General features: G+C 33.4%; 2 protein-coding genes across 2 annotated transcripts; one reads left to right on the forward strand and one right to left on the reverse strand.

Annotated features, from left to right (window-relative positions):
- The first annotated feature begins 122 nt into the window (after positions 1 to 122).
- Positions 123 to 4,609, forward strand: LOC145578688 (putative glucose-6-phosphate 1-epimerase). Its single transcript, XM_081635983.1, has 9 exons — positions 123 to 302; positions 749 to 823; positions 1,078 to 1,134; positions 1,225 to 1,385; positions 1,539 to 1,673; positions 2,597 to 2,699; positions 2,777 to 2,876; positions 3,321 to 3,564; positions 4,209 to 4,609. Exons 1-8 carry the CDS (start codon positions 186 to 188, stop codon positions 3,533 to 3,535), a joined length of 963 nt encoding a protein of 320 aa, XP_081492109.1. The 5' UTR covers positions 123 to 185; the 3' UTR covers positions 3,536 to 3,564; positions 4,209 to 4,609.
- Positions 4,610 to 8,578: 3,969 nt separating this feature from the next.
- On the reverse strand, positions 8,579 to 15,460 carry LOC145578689 (homogentisate phytyltransferase 1, chloroplastic-like). The gene is made up of 12 exons (XM_081635984.1): positions 15,159 to 15,460; positions 13,978 to 14,252; positions 13,756 to 13,839; positions 13,573 to 13,647; positions 13,009 to 13,092; positions 12,626 to 12,715; positions 11,949 to 12,050; positions 11,598 to 11,693; positions 10,332 to 10,403; positions 10,139 to 10,234; positions 9,208 to 9,312; positions 8,579 to 8,813 (listed from the first exon to the last, which is right to left on the reverse strand). The coding sequence occupies exons 1-12, from the start codon at positions 15,241 to 15,243 to the stop codon at positions 8,772 to 8,774; spliced, it is 1,206 nt and encodes a 401-aa protein (XP_081492110.1). The 5' UTR covers positions 15,244 to 15,460; the 3' UTR covers positions 8,579 to 8,771.
- Positions 15,461 to 15,748: the final 288 nt, after the last annotated feature.

The raw sequence follows: 15,748 nt of genomic DNA on the forward strand, positions 1-15,748 counted from the left end.
TTTTTATTTTTTTAGGAAGATCTGGTTGTTGTTGAAACGTAGTACAGTACTATATAAAGCGGACAAAATGGCGAAAATAGAATCCTGTACGAAAAAACTTTACACATTTTAATATTAACTGACGAACAAGAGAGAGAAAATCAAAGAGTGAAGGTGCAGTGAAGGTGCAGTATGTGAAGATAATCATGGCGTCTTCTTCAAGCGACCCCAAAAATCCTCCTCTTCTTCCAGTCGAGTTCACCAAAGCCGCCAATGGCCTTGACAAGGTCATTCTTCGCGAAGCTAGTGGCGTCTCTGCCGAGGTACTTTCTCTCTCCTTCGGTGCATTTGATTTCTGGATTTCTGTCGATTCTTCGATGTTTTTCACGATTTCGTTTTCATTTGTTTTGCTGTTGAGGTTTCTTGATTTTTTTTTAGCGGCATTTTGTTGTTAATCGGATCTATTTTGCGTATGTTTGATCGAACATTTGCGTGTTGTCAATGTTTTGCGATTGATTTGATGATCGAAAATAATCGAAATTCTGTTTGTTGTTTATTTGCCAGATTCTTGAATTCTTTGCAAAATGACGATGTTATTACATACTTGATTTTCGTAAATGCTTCAATTGAATCGCAAACTGTATAATCGTTTAACCTATTTGTAAAATTGTATAATCGTTCATGTTAGATTGTTAGTTGTATAGTTGTGAAATTGTGTAATCGGCTCTTATTATACACGATATTCTTTTTTTCTCTTTTCTGTATGAAGGTTTACCTCTATGGAGCTCATGTCACTTCTTGGAAGAATGAGAACAGGGAGGAGTTACTTTTCGTAAGCAGCAAGGTGAGTTAATTTTTGTTTATAACCTGAGGATTGAAACGGAGGTAGTATTTTCAAATTTTATTACTAGATTGATGTCCTAATTCATACGAGTGTCTTGTGCATATTGTCCCTGTACATGTTGGATTAGTTAGAGCCTATACACATGATATCTTGAAATTCAAATTTCTTGTTGGATGCTAGTATTCAACTCCATTGTTCTGAATCTGAGATTTCTATTTCCATCTACTTTTACTGATATTTGTTGTGCTGTCCAGGCTATCTTTAAGCCCCCAAAACCAATTCGCGGAGGCATACCAATATGTTTCCCTCAGGTATATGCTCCCTGCCTCTACCCTTTTCTCTCCCTTTCATTATTATTTATCTTCATTTCCCTCATGTGAAATATGTACCATATGGTGCAGTTCAGCAATCATGGAATGCTTGAAGCTCATGGATTTGCCAGAAATAGGGTTTGGAAAGTTGATCCTGAATCACAACCTTCTCCTGCAAACACAGCTAACAAGTCTTACGTTGATTTGCTGCTGAAACCTTCTGAAGATGATCTGAAAATTTGGCCTCACATGTAAGTTTTCCCTTTGATGAAGTGATGGTGTGTTTGAATATTGACGTAGATCCTTATATTTTCTAAGTATAATATTAGAGAGTATTTCCTTCCTTTTGTTTGTCAGTCACGTTGCTGTACCCATTGAATTGAAACAACTTATATCTTTTGTAGTTTTGAATTTCGTCTGAGAGTAACCTTGGCCCCTGGAGGAGATCTGATGCTGACATCACGAGTTAGAAACACTGATACAAAGCCATTCAACTTTTCATTTGCTTATCACACCTATTTCTCTGTTTCTGATATCAGGTATTACAACATTTTGTGCTAATAGTTTATTTTTTAATTTTGTTTTTTCAATTCCAATTTTGTCACAAGTCAGTATAATACCACACATGTTATGTCTTCTTGTACTTTTTTTTTGTATTTGAATTGTCCTTATCTTTCATGCTGATACAGAAACATGATTTGATAAGCTGGTGTAGAGAAAGTTGTCAAACTCATTTTGACTCCTGCCTTTGTTGACTAGGCGTGCATGTACATTCTTCTGATTCTTTCTAAAAGTAGGAATCAGTTGTCTTTTTTTATGTCCTTTACTCATGCCTTAAGTTATGAATGGCTGGTTTTATGTAATTTTCAGTTCTTTGCATGATGAGACATAGTTGAAAGTTTATACTGGTTGAAAATTTGGATGAAACAATTGTAAAATTTTTGTTGGTCCTGGGCTCCTGGCTTCACAAGGAGCTTGCTTCAAGCTTATAAAATAAGAAAACGTATAAGTTGCATGTTCTGGTCTTGAAGGTCACAACCTACTGACTTGCAAAGTTTGGAGGCTCAAAAAATGTGTTTACTTATGTTTATTGAGTAGGCTGTTGGTTAGGAAGTCTACTGACCTATAGCTTGAGAACAGAAGAAGCAGATTGCAAGTTTGTGAGTGTGGGGCTCAATTTTGTACACTTTTGTGTTGAAATTTCTTAGTGTTCCTAGGTGAAGGTGAAAGTGCTTTTTGGTTACTACCAATTAGTTATGAGATGGGTGCTGTATATCTTGTTGGTTGTGAATTGATGATTCATATTTATGTTTTGAACAAATTTTGCTTGAAGAAGAGCTGATATAAACATCACTATGAAGCATGCATCTAAACTTAGCTGTCGACCTAATGTAGATGTTAAGATATTACAATCTATTACAGCTAGTTTTGAACCTTACAAATTTGCTTGTTATCTACTCAGTGAAGTCCGGGTAGAAGGATTGGAGACTTTGGATTACCTTGACAACACGAAGGGCAGGGAGCGCTTTACTGAACAGGGGGATGCCATCACATTTGAAGGAGAAGTGAGTGTTGCTTTCTTCTTTCTTTCCATCCTCCTGGTGCAACATGAAATTTATCAAAATTTGTTGTGTATCAATAGATTGACAAGATATATCTAAGCACGCCCACTAAGATTGCAATCCTGGATCATGAAAGGAAAAGGACATTCGTGATTCGTAAAGATGGACTACCAGATGCTGGTAAGAAAATCCCTAGTCAATTTTCATGAAATATATATATTCCAAGAATAGTTACGTGTAAATGTTGCATTGTTTTAGTGAATATTTATAGCTGACTAGATGTAGCACTTGGATGGCTGTGCTGAGAAAGCTGTCATTATCTTAAGGATATATTTCTGTGAAAATTTTAATGCTGTCAATCTTTTTTTTAGAAATTTATATTCCTTTTTTTCCTTTTTCACCTTGTGTAAGGCTGGATAATTGTGCCTTTTTGTGAAGTTGTGATTGTTGAGATATTTTCTAAAAGGCAAGAGTTATATCAAAACTTCTATTCTTGCCGAAGTTGATTTTCTTTTTTTAGAAGTAACCTTTTCATGTGTCAAATTTGATGAAATTCTTGACCTACTGACTGACTGGCTGGCTGGCTTACATAGTTCAACTGAGAAATATTATTCTCTTTTGTAGTGGTATGGAATCCTTGGGACAAGAAAGCTAAGGCTTTGGCTGATTTTGGAGATGATGAGTACAAGCATATGCTGTGTGTGGAACCTGCTGCAATTGAGAAGCCGATAACGCTCAAGCCGGGTGAGGAGTGGAGAGGCAGGCAGGAACTATCTGCTGTTCCATCTAGCTATTGTAGCGGGCAGCTTGATCCTCGGAGAGTTCTACGAGGAAGCTGAAGTTTTGTTGTCGTCAACGTCCTGTACAGGTTATTTCCTAAATCTAGTTCCCTTTATTCTTAGAGTGGTTAACCCTAGGTATGTTAGGATTTAGGACTTTGGCTATAAACCAAACCGTGTTTTTGCATTTCATGGAAACACAAAGATTGGTTAGAGGTAAGGTTAATTGTATTCTTATCTTCCTAGTGGATCTAGATTGTGGTGCTTACGTTTGTTTGGCTACCTTTTTGTTTGCATGATAGTTTTAATAGACTAGATTAATTTTTCAGTTCATCGCATGAAATTAGTTCATTAAGAAATTGTCTACCAGACTTTTGTGCACCTCTTTTAGCCCCTGATATCAATATGTGGAACACAAAGCATTCTCTGGCCTAGTGGCCTCTGACATCTTGTTTTTCTCATCTGCCTTTTGCAAATGTATTTAAAATTTCGAATGCTGTGACATTATTGAACCATAGCTGCTGTGCCAGTTAATCTCTTATCAGATGTGAAGAATGACTAACCTAGGCCGTATGGTTTTTTTTTTTTTTTTTTTTTTTTTATGTGATCTGGATCAAACTTTTCTATTGTTTTGTCCCAGTAATCTATGATTATTAATTAATGATAGGATTTCCTTTCCATCTTCTGAGTTTTCTGATCCAATTTTTATCATGTATTCCTTTCTGGGTGACAGATGGGTCTTTGTGGAGCTCTTTGCATATTGAAGTTGGAATAGTGAGGTGGAATTCATGCAAGTTTACTTCATCAGGTTTCTATTTTCCTGTTTTTTCTACAATGGGTATATGGCGGATTTTTGAGTCAAGAACTTGATCAAATAATGTTTCGTTATAATTGGATGGCTATTTTTGGTGGCATGTCAAAGCGGAACACTTGCGCTGACTATTAGAGTCAATACACCACTAATTGTGGTTACAGAACTTGCATAATGTAATATCTTTGTAGTAGATGGACAAAGCTCTTGCTTTCCTTTTTGACCTAAATTTTGAAAGCATGAATTTTGAGACATAGATCTTTTACAAATATTACCTATAATTTTTTCATTTGAGTTGCACAGGGCATGGTTTATGATGTTCAGGAATGGATTATTGGGGATATAATCCCTAAATACAGGAAACAGGGTAATAAGTTGAAACAGTGTCGTCTGTTTCTTGAAAATTGCACCATTCAGTTTTTTCAAGAATGGATATTACTCTTAAATATATTACAGTGATCAAATTTGTTTGGGAAAGACTGGCTGATCTTGCTTCGGTTAAAAAGGCTTTAGTTTCTAAAAATGTATTTTGATACTCCATATTTTGTTTTCCTGCATAGTTTGATGATATTGTCTTCAATCCGTTTTGTTTTCCTGTAGTTGATTTTCAGTTCCGGTACCTTAATAGTTGTGCAGCTTGTGCATACTTGTTTTCCTTTACTCTAAATTTTTCAAAAAAAAAAAAAAAAAAGTTGGCAGTCTTGCTTATTAAAGGGTACTGCTAATGATCTTTAGTTGAAATTTTTTGATTTCTTCTTTATTGTTTTACAAAAAATTTCAGTTTTAAACTATTTTACAACTTGTATTTGTTACTTTAAGAAATTGTTTAAGAAATTTAAAGTTTGGGACCTAACTACAGTCTAAATATATGAACTTGACCAAAATAAGATTTAGAATAGTTTCCTAAGGTATTTACTTGTATATAATTAGGGGTTGGCTGTTTGGTTACATAGAATTGTATCTGCAGGGAAAAATGGAACACACGCTTGATATTTGCATATGCACAAGTACACGGACACAACTTTTTTCAGACGATGCTTTGTTTGGAATTAATAGTCATGTATTACTCGTATAATTTAGGATCTCTGGAAAAATAGCACTGTAGTTAACACCCTCTTTATATGTGTTCACAAGTTGAATAAAGAAAGGATGACATTGATTTTGTGTTATTAGCACCTTACAAGAATAAAATTGAAGAAGATATGAACATTATACATTACCTTAAGGCAAAGTGGAGAAAAAAAAAAAAATTATAGCGACACTTGCTGACTAATTTGCAAATACAATCCTGAGCCAATATTGTCATCCTGATATATCTCTTTTACTACTGCTGCTCAAGTTCTTGATCCATCAATCGATTCCTTTAATCCATCTCGTAAAAATCTGAACAGTCTTCGAGATCCTGCTTCAGGGTTGTATTTAGCAAGGTTGCTACTAATACATGGATTGCAGATGGGAGCTTAGTTCCCATATTTGCGCAGTATTATGTTAGAAATTTTCAACAGGTTTACTAAACATGATACATTGTTGCTAAGCGTAGATTAGGCAAAGAGATCAAACAAAAATGTCAAAGTTAACCTGGCTAAAAATTCTTAAAAAAAAAAAAAAAAAAAAAAAAAAAATTGGCTAAAAATTGGCGGTGTTTTAGGATAGAATCTTTATTAAAGAAACCTACGTTTATGCATATATAATCACTCTTAAGACCATATTTTTGTTATTTACAGATTTACCAAACAAAAGAGAGTCTACATATCAGGTTATCCTCCGAGATTGCTTAGAAAAATATTAAAGAGTACATAGTATTTTTTTAAATTTTTTTAAAAAAATTCTACTAAGGATCTGTTCACATTACTGAACTGAACTGATTGGAGCTGAATTGAACTAAATTGAGCTGAAATGAATATTTTATGAGAGAAGGAAATTAGGAGCTGAACTGAACTGAACTAAAATTAAGTTGAAGTGAACAGGCTCTAATTATGTTAGTATAAAACTCAACCGTTTAGACCATAAGCTAATAATTCTAGCTTGATTTGCATCCAAAAAAAAAAAAAAAAAAAGGCTTGACAATCTGCGGATAGGATCATAGGAATATGATACAATAATTCAACGTAATAATCTTATGATTCGGTGCAAGATAGATTATCAGATTTATTAAGATAGAAAATCAAAATATAATGTGGGATCAATGATTCCACTTAACTTATGTGATACATGTCCATGATACCTTGATTTCATGTGAGCAAAATATTTTGGACAGCAAATGACAAATGTAATAGACAGCAAATTATAGTTCATCCATTTGGAAGTTAATACAATTTTGAATTTTATTAATACAATCATTATATTCCATGTGAATTTATTACAGTAACTCTCATTTGTTGTTTTAGTTAACTGGATTTTTATCGTGTTGAACTAGCAAAGGGATGATGTTATGATATATCTCATTTAACCGTAATTGGTCTGCACTATCACTAATGAATAGACCATGGTGATTTATTCGATACAGAATGAAGCTTACTTAGGTGTCAATTTGGGTCACTGGGCCAGATTTAATTGGGTGTATGCGCGTTGAATCTAGTTTTTATCATTCATGTCAAACTAAATCTGGCTAGGGTAACTTATGTTTTTGGGAGTGATTTCCAAATCAATTTAGTGTTCTGGGAATTTGTCTCCCTCCACTAAAAACAAAAGATGTGGCAAATATCAACTTTGATTTATTTGATTTGATAGATCAGTACTAATAAAAAGTAATAATAATCCTGTCTTTAGAATAACTAAGGGCCTGTTCTCTTCCGTTGAAATTCAGTTCAGTTCAGTTCAGTTCAGTTCAGTTCAGCTCAGCTCAGCTCAGTTCAGTTCAGTTCAGTTCAGCTCTTATGTCTAATGATATTGCTAATGATATAAAGCCAAATTTCATTCTTTTAAGCTCATATTACAACGACGCAACAAATAATAATTATTATTATTATTATTATTATTATTATCAATAAATAATAATAATAATCATGAATAAATAATAATAATAATAATAATAATAATAATAATAACAATAATACTAATAATAATAATCAATAATTAATTATAATAATAATAATAACAATAATTAATATTAATAATAATAATAATAATAATAATAATAATAATAATAATAATATCGATACAATTCATTGTTCAAATGGTTCTATTTTTTTGATACACATTTCTATTGTTAATCTTATTGAGAAAATTAGAGTACTACACAACTTAAACTAATTTTCATAGTCAGTTAGTTCTTCGTCTTCTTCTTGTCTACCAAGCTCCTCCATTACCTCGGCATTCCTCTGAACTGACTCCCATATCTGATCAGTTATTTCTTGTCGGACAATATCCATAGCTGCTTTTCTGCTACATGTAAGTGTTTTGTGTTCTTTTGTCATAATACTATTTTATTTTAAAATTAAATAGTATATGTGTTTAAAATATTTAGAGGTTTCAAGTTTTTAATATATTTTCCATAAATTTATAATTATATTATAAATTTTATAATTATGTCATATGAAATAGTACATTTGTATATACACATAGGTATAGTAATATATAATCAAAGACCACTAATCCGTAGTTAAAAATCACTAATTAATAAGTTAAGTTCAGCTCAGCTCAGCTCAGCTGATTTCAGTCAATCAGAACACGCCCTAAAACACCTAGCAACAAAACTCAAATCTTTATCACTTCAATTAATGCCCATGTTTTTTTTTTTTGACGGGAATTAATGCCCATGTTTAACACAGTATGAATTATATCAAGTACAATAATTGAATTGTACTCGAATACGTTAATCGCATTCAATTTTGATTTGAATTAAAACCAAATATGACCCATTAAGAAGTACGGAGTACCTTATTAAACTTAAATGGTTACAAATTGTTCATCACTTAAATATGGCTCGAGGTGGACCTGATTTTAATGACACGCACACGCGTGCCATGCTTTCAAATACAAGTATATCAGATTTCACATTTGAAATACTTTGTATTTCAGTGTATGCTTCTGTCTGCCTCTGAACAAAATCAACCAAGGCCAAATTTTGTGAACCTAATTAACTTATCTTGCTCCCAATTTTATGTTGTCATAAATTTTCCTATTTCCTCTATTTGTCTCAGCCTCAAGATTATTTAGCAAAATTAAAAAGTAAATAAATAAAATAAGTAAAAAGGTATTTTTATAAAAAAAAATATATCTAAAATCAAGAGAGAATGTCAGCTAGTTTAGCAGATATGAATCTTGAAATTACCTGATCCACAGAAAGAAGTAAAGAGGAGAATGAAAATGACAGCAACTAACTGAAGCTGACATTTTTTTATGAAAAAAATATCTGAATATTTAGCAATCCTTGCACAAATTCAGCTCAATATTTAATGTACCTCCCATCAATAAGGAAAAATCCTATATGTACACTTTGTCACTAATCTGGGGAGCAAAATCATCTTCATCACTTTCCATAAATCACCTTACAAGCGGTATTAGCAAATACTCTGCATAAAATAGCTGCAAGGAGAAACCACCTTTCAAATGATTATCGATGCAATAACTAAAATCCCGTCATGGAAGATGATCATTGAAGACCAAATGAGTTTATGACAAAGGAATAAGACTAGCAACAAAATACCAAATGAGCATTATAATGTAGTGTACTAGTGTCCTGACATCAAGGGGTAATATGGCATCAGTATGAAATTACTCGACATAATACAGTAAATAACTCTACGGTTTTATAATTTTTAGTTCCAAAGTCTATTATTAAGTGTCAAAGGAACTGAAAGCAATATCAGCAGTACCTAGACCATATCAGAACAAACATAAAGCTACTCCACCTTTTGGAACAGCAACTGGCATTAACAAAGCAATAATAAGGGTAAGACTAAATAGGGAGCCGTCTTACCTTCCAGATGAACATGTAAAAAGAAGTGATTGCAACTTTGCTGCTAAGATCAGTAGATTTGGCACTTCTCCACAGCATTGCAGCCAATATACCATGACCAACAACCTACAAGAAAAGAAATAATGGAACGAAGTCAAACCTTTTTCTAGCCTTAATCCCTATTTTCCAACATTGAATAAGATTCATAAGAATAAGGCTCAGATATATATCATTTCTATAATTTTTATATATATATATATATATATATATATATATATATATATATATATATATATATATATATATATATATATATATATTCAAAATTCAATTATCCAATGAAGAAGTGTTGGAAAACTCAAAACCATGGTGAAGGTAGGGTAATTATACAACCCTTTCCAAAGATCATGTAAACTATACAATTTCATTTCAGGGCATATCTCATGAATTTCAATTCCATCTACCCTAAACACTGGAAATCTAGTAGCCAAAGAGCTTGTTCTTCTAAAGATGATAATAAACAATCTAGGGTGACTTATGATAGCTAAAACAACGTGGAAATATTTTCTAGAAATACCAAGTATTAATTGGCCTCGCCAGTATTCTATCATGGGAGTTTCACTCATCTATGGTGAATACACTAGTTGTCAGTCCATAATGGTTAAGCAGTGACAGCAACCATGTTGCACAGATATTCTCGATCTTAGATGTGATAGCTCACTGTGAATAGGTATTAGGTACCCTAGTGTTCAGCAGCAATCACGGTTAGATTAGACATCTAGATATCCTACAGAAAGAAATTTTCCATGCCTGTTTTGCTTATCAACATCTCGTAACATCAATAAAAACTTTCTTGAAACTATGGACCGTAAATCTTCTAAAAGGCATCTAAATTCCAGAAATAATTGACATGCTTTTTTAAAAAGTCAATATAGAAGCACATTGTACATACCGTGATAAGTTTGCTCCAAAGAAAGGAGGATGATGCCCCAACTAAAATGGCAACAGCATAAGCAATTTGAAGTAGAGAAATACAAATCCAAAATACCTGCCAGATTTGCAATAATAGAATTAAGCTGTGAAGTCTGTAAATCACATATGCTCTTTTTCTTTTCCCCTGTGTTTATTACTTAATCAAAACTAACCCGCTTTTGTCCCAGTCGTACTGTAAATGATCGGATACCAAATATCCTATCACCTTCCATATCAGGTATATCCTGCATAAAAGAGTGGTTCAAAATGAGTTACTGGACAACATTGAGAAATATGTTTATGGGACATAAATTAATCACAATTCACAAGAGTATCTTAGTACTTTAATTATTAATACATCATTTCTAGTTGAATCTAATGACAGATGCATTGTATGGCCCCGGTTCACTTCACCTTATTTTTGCTGAACTGAAATTATTTTTACCAAACTGAAATTAATTTTGCTGAACTTAAATTATTTATACTAAACTGAAATTAATGTTACTGAACCTGAAATTATTTTTACTGTTTCTCTATTATATTTTCATCTTTAAAGTTACTGATTTTTACTGAACTGAAATTATTTTTGTTGAACAGAAATTATCTTTACTAAACTGATTTTTTTTTTTAATTGAATTTTATTCTTTTTAAGGTGAAGGGAATTGGGCCTAAGTTAATTTGTTGGCAACTTAATTGTCTTTTTAAGCACGTCAAAAACAAGAAAACCTAACCAATGTGTGCAGTTCATACTGTGCAGTTGTGCAAAAACAACTTTTTGACGGTCTTAGAATTTTGCATTAGTGAACCATTGCAAGGACCGGTTCAAAAGCATGCCAATTGACAAACTACTTCCCATAGGAAATCATTATATATTCTATTTAGTTCCCTAAAAAATAGCAACCCTTTAAATAAGGAGCCATTTATACAATATAGTTGGAGTGCGGGAACACTCTAAGAGATAGAATCAGAAATGAGGTTATTCGCAAAGAAGGTAGGTGTGGCAGGCATTGCAAACAAACTAAGGGAAAATCATCTGCGTTGGTTTGGGCATGTAAGACGGAGACCCGAGGGTGCACCGGTACGAAGAGTGGAAGAGTGGGACCATGGAAGGGTTAAACGAGGGAGAGGGAGACCGAAAATGACTTGATTGGAAGGATATGGCGTATATGGATTTGCATGGGGATGAGGCATTGGATCGTAAGGGATGGAGGAGGATCTTTGTCGATGATTACACATAATAATCAAATTTGGTTCATGTAGCCGAGCCCACTTATGGGATTAAAGCTTTGATTGATTGATTAAACAATATAGTTGGTGTTCCTGAGATTTCAGTAGACAAGATACATATGAACAAAATACAATAATATTTTCTACTATGGCGCTTAACACAACAGTCATCTATCAAGCAGATCACTATTTCAAATGGAAATGAGTTTTACCTTAAACAATGCTATAACCACCGAAAAGAAACTCATAAATGCAGTTGCAAAAATCAATGGCCTGGAAAAGATAGCTGGTCGTCCAAAGACATGCGTCTGCAGTAGTTGCACACAAATTGAACACCTTTAGAGATAGTAAAAGATGAACAAAACTTAATGAAGTTTATGCATAATTTTTGAAGACAATATAGCAATGTATGTTCACAATTGGTGAATGAGCAACGGGAAATAATCAAACAAATTTCTGGATAACTATATAAAATCAATAGTTTTGGTAGTATATGCTATGTTTCAATAACCAAATGGATATGCAAATACCAACAATATTCATGACGAGGGTCAGAACACCACCTGCATGTGCAGGAAAAAAGCAATTTGAACAATTATTGCTCGAACGGCGAGGATACATATTGCTGCAACAACAGCAGATCTCTTCCATCTCAACATAGGCAGCTGAAAGTTCAAGAGCAAAAAATAAACAAAAATTACCACCTCATACAAAAGTTCTAAATTTTAAAGCAATAAGACATCATACTTGTCAAACTACAGCAAAGAAAGCAAACCTAAAATTGCAAAAAAGGGTTTGAGAGATTCTATTGAATTTTTTCTAGAAACTTCCTCATTTATAAGAGCAGCTTTTAGATATACTCAGTCCCTTTGGAATAAACACCAGCTGGATTTCCAAAATCTAGTGAAAATAGCATCCAGATGTTAAAGAGCACAAAGAGGCTACAATCTTGTACTAAATGGATATAAACAGAAAATACAACTTAAATTTGGAAATTTGATCACCTGTCTCTGTGATCACGGTGTTTCTCAGTCAGGGCAGAGTTTAAACCTAAGTAAAATATTGCTACGTAATATGTTCACCAGTCATAGAGACATTTGGTTGGTCACTAAACTCACTACTGTCTCCGTCAAAATATTTCAACTTTATGACCATAGTTTGATTAGCAACCACCAAAAAACAAGGAAAACCAAGCATCACATACATGTCTCTGACAAACCACTAGAGCATTAAACCTTACATTTATGGAATATGCTGTACCAAGCACAAAGCTGACAGAAAGAGCCCAGAATAAGGGCCATGAACCAACAACTGACCACAGCCAAAAACTCTGCATGACAGACAAACAAATAAATGAGAATAACACTTAGTAATCCAAGAAATCTAGGACGGAATGAACATACATGGAGATAGCAATTTGGGATGAAGAACATGCAATGCACGGACATGAATGATAAATGTCTACAAAAGGATGGAAGAGCAACCAACAATTTGGTAATAGGAAATAGTGAAATACAAATCTTGAAATAGATGTATGCAATGCACAACCCGAAAGCTGAAAGCATTTCATAAGCTAACAAAAATTATGTAGTCATTCTCAGCTGCGCATTTAGAACTCCTTACCAATATGGCAAATGACGTAACAATGAAGATACCAGTTCCAGTAGAATATTCCCCGGATGCGAGAGGAAGATATGGTTTGTTGACCTATAACCACATTAGGATGTACACACATTAGATACCATGATCCATGTAGCATGAACAACAAAAACTACCCAATATGGATTTTACCAACAGCAGGTTCTGTAGAGGGACTACTGTACTCCGCCTTACACTTAACCAGTGTATACTAGTGACAAGGTTATTGACCCAAGTTAACTGAGTATCAAACTAATACACAGTATTGTCTAGCAATGTTAAATACAGTCCTTAGTGATTTTTGATTTTTTTTTTAATTTTTAATTTTTCCTTAGTAAATTGATTTTGTGGCAGAAACATGATGTTTTTTGAGATTGGGTCATACTTAAGCAGCTTCAAGTTAGATGCCTCATCTCATGGTTCTGTTCGGGGTTATATCAACTAATTTCATTGTAGAGAAAGTAATATAAACAGCATATGCCAATATGTATTTGAATAAAATGATGTGGATTGTAAATAAATGGAAGGCAAGATATTTCAAATCCTTACCTTGTCTATCTCTATGTCAGATATCTGATTCAAACCTACGATGTATATATTCATGAAAAGAGCAGCAATTATGGCCTGAAAAAGAGTCATAGATAATTGATCAGGAGAAGCATTTATTGATAGAGAAAACGCTTCAAATATACCTAGGTAAGGAGGACAGTGAACACATATATTCAGCATTACCTCTAACATTCCAGTGAAAAACATAGGAGAAAAATCTGAAAGCTTCTGCACTGCAAGTAGAGAAACTGAAACTATGCTCAATGCCTGTCATCAAAAAGTAAAACATCCAAGTTATATATCATAAATTTCAAGAGCATAGGCATACAAGTAGAATCAGAAGGAATGAAGAGATGTGACATATTAATAAGACAATCAAAAGGTTGAAACCTTAGAAAACTTAACTGTTCCTATAACTGTGTGAGGCCTTGAAAACCTATAAAAGGCATCCAAAAAATTGATCACTGAATTCCAAATATTCTTGGGTTCATAAGCGTTTGGTTCAGATTCAAGCGACTGTCCGTGGCACGCAACTACCAAGCGTTTTCTACTATATGTCGGGGACATCATATGCTTCCTTTGACCAGTTATAGTGTGATTCTCCACCAACTGTCGCTGGTACCTCACATTGCAAATTCCCTCTATCAGACTCCATTCTTTAAACTTCGAGCCTTGGATTGCTAGATCAGAAACATCGACCATAACATCAGTCTAACACTATATCAATGGAAAAGGACAGACAGACAGACAATCAAAAGGCTCCCTAGATACATTCATGGCTAGTATGATTTTTTTATTCTTCTCTGCATTCACATGTTTATGTTTTTAATATCATACAACCATATGGAATTGAATTCTCAACAACAATAAAGCATTAGTCCCAAATTGATTTGGGGTCCGCTAACATGATTCATCATAAGGAACCATTTGTGAAAAACGAAATATTCTACCAGGAGCAGAAAAATGACAGTGAAACTATTAACTTAAACATCAAACTCCATAGTGGTATACATTGATCAACACAGGATTAATTATCATTACCAAATGCATCAATAGTGTACTTCAACCTTCAACAACATGTAACTTGAAATGAAGTGAGTACCAAAAACCAATAGTAACATTTAGGAATCCGCTTTGTCTACGATTAATTGAAACTACAACGATTATTACAAGGTTAGCAACACACCACACAAATACATAATCAGAAAAGACAAGCATCTTATGATTGGATTTTACAACAAGCAATAATATCGTACATGCATCTTCTACCTGACTAATTCTAGTAACAATACTAAATTTATAAACCCACATTCTAAAAATATAGATAAAAATTAAGAAAAAAAAAAGGGCAAACTTTAATCAAAACAAGTCAACAACCACCATTTTGCACAAGAAATTAACAGTTTAAGTGGGGATAGACAAAACATTACTAAAACTGGGTTAATTTTTTCCAAAATCCCAACAAAACCCATCTCTTGGAACTCTATTTTAAGCAAAACCCAGAAATCAAAGATCAAGAATCAATCAAAAAATGCAACTTTCTAATCAATAAACTTAAAAATAAAGCAAAGGATTAGAAACCTTACAATTTCTGAGTGAAGGAAGATGAACAGCAGCTGATAAATTGTGTGAATCTGGCCTTGTAAATGACCCAACTATTAATGAATCCATTGTACCCTCTCTCTATTTTTCTCTCGGAAAATTGCTTGTGAATCAGGCAGGAGAAAGACGCTTCCAGTTGTAGCAACTACTCTATGAGACTATGACAGTAATCAGTGAGGAAGATGACACACACTGACAAAACTAATTCTTTTAAAAAATTTGAGGGAAAAAACCGGAATATATAATTCGTGTTTTCTTTCACGATTTTAATGTACTCTGTAGACTGTAGTTAGAGATGGACATTGGTCAAGTCGACACGAAAGTGGGTTAGGTGTGACATGAATATGGTTTGACTCGGCACAAATTCGTTATAAGCCCTGCATGACAACTCATCGGTGTGTCATGGATCGTGCATGAGTATGTGGTGAATAAAGTAATAATTCAGGGGGTATTTTGTGAAAAAATCATTAATTTAATTAATCTCTCACTCTCTATTAGGCCTAATTTTTTTTAATTGAATTAAACTGAATTAAATAACAATGAATAGGGTTTCAAAAAAAAAAAAAAAAATAAC

The sequence above is a fragment of the Chenopodium album genome, chromosome 14 (assembly GCF_948465745.1).
Source record: "Chenopodium album chromosome 14, dcCheAlbu1.1, whole genome shotgun sequence".
Lineage (NCBI taxonomy): Eukaryota > Viridiplantae > Streptophyta > Magnoliopsida > Caryophyllales > Amaranthaceae > Chenopodium > Chenopodium album.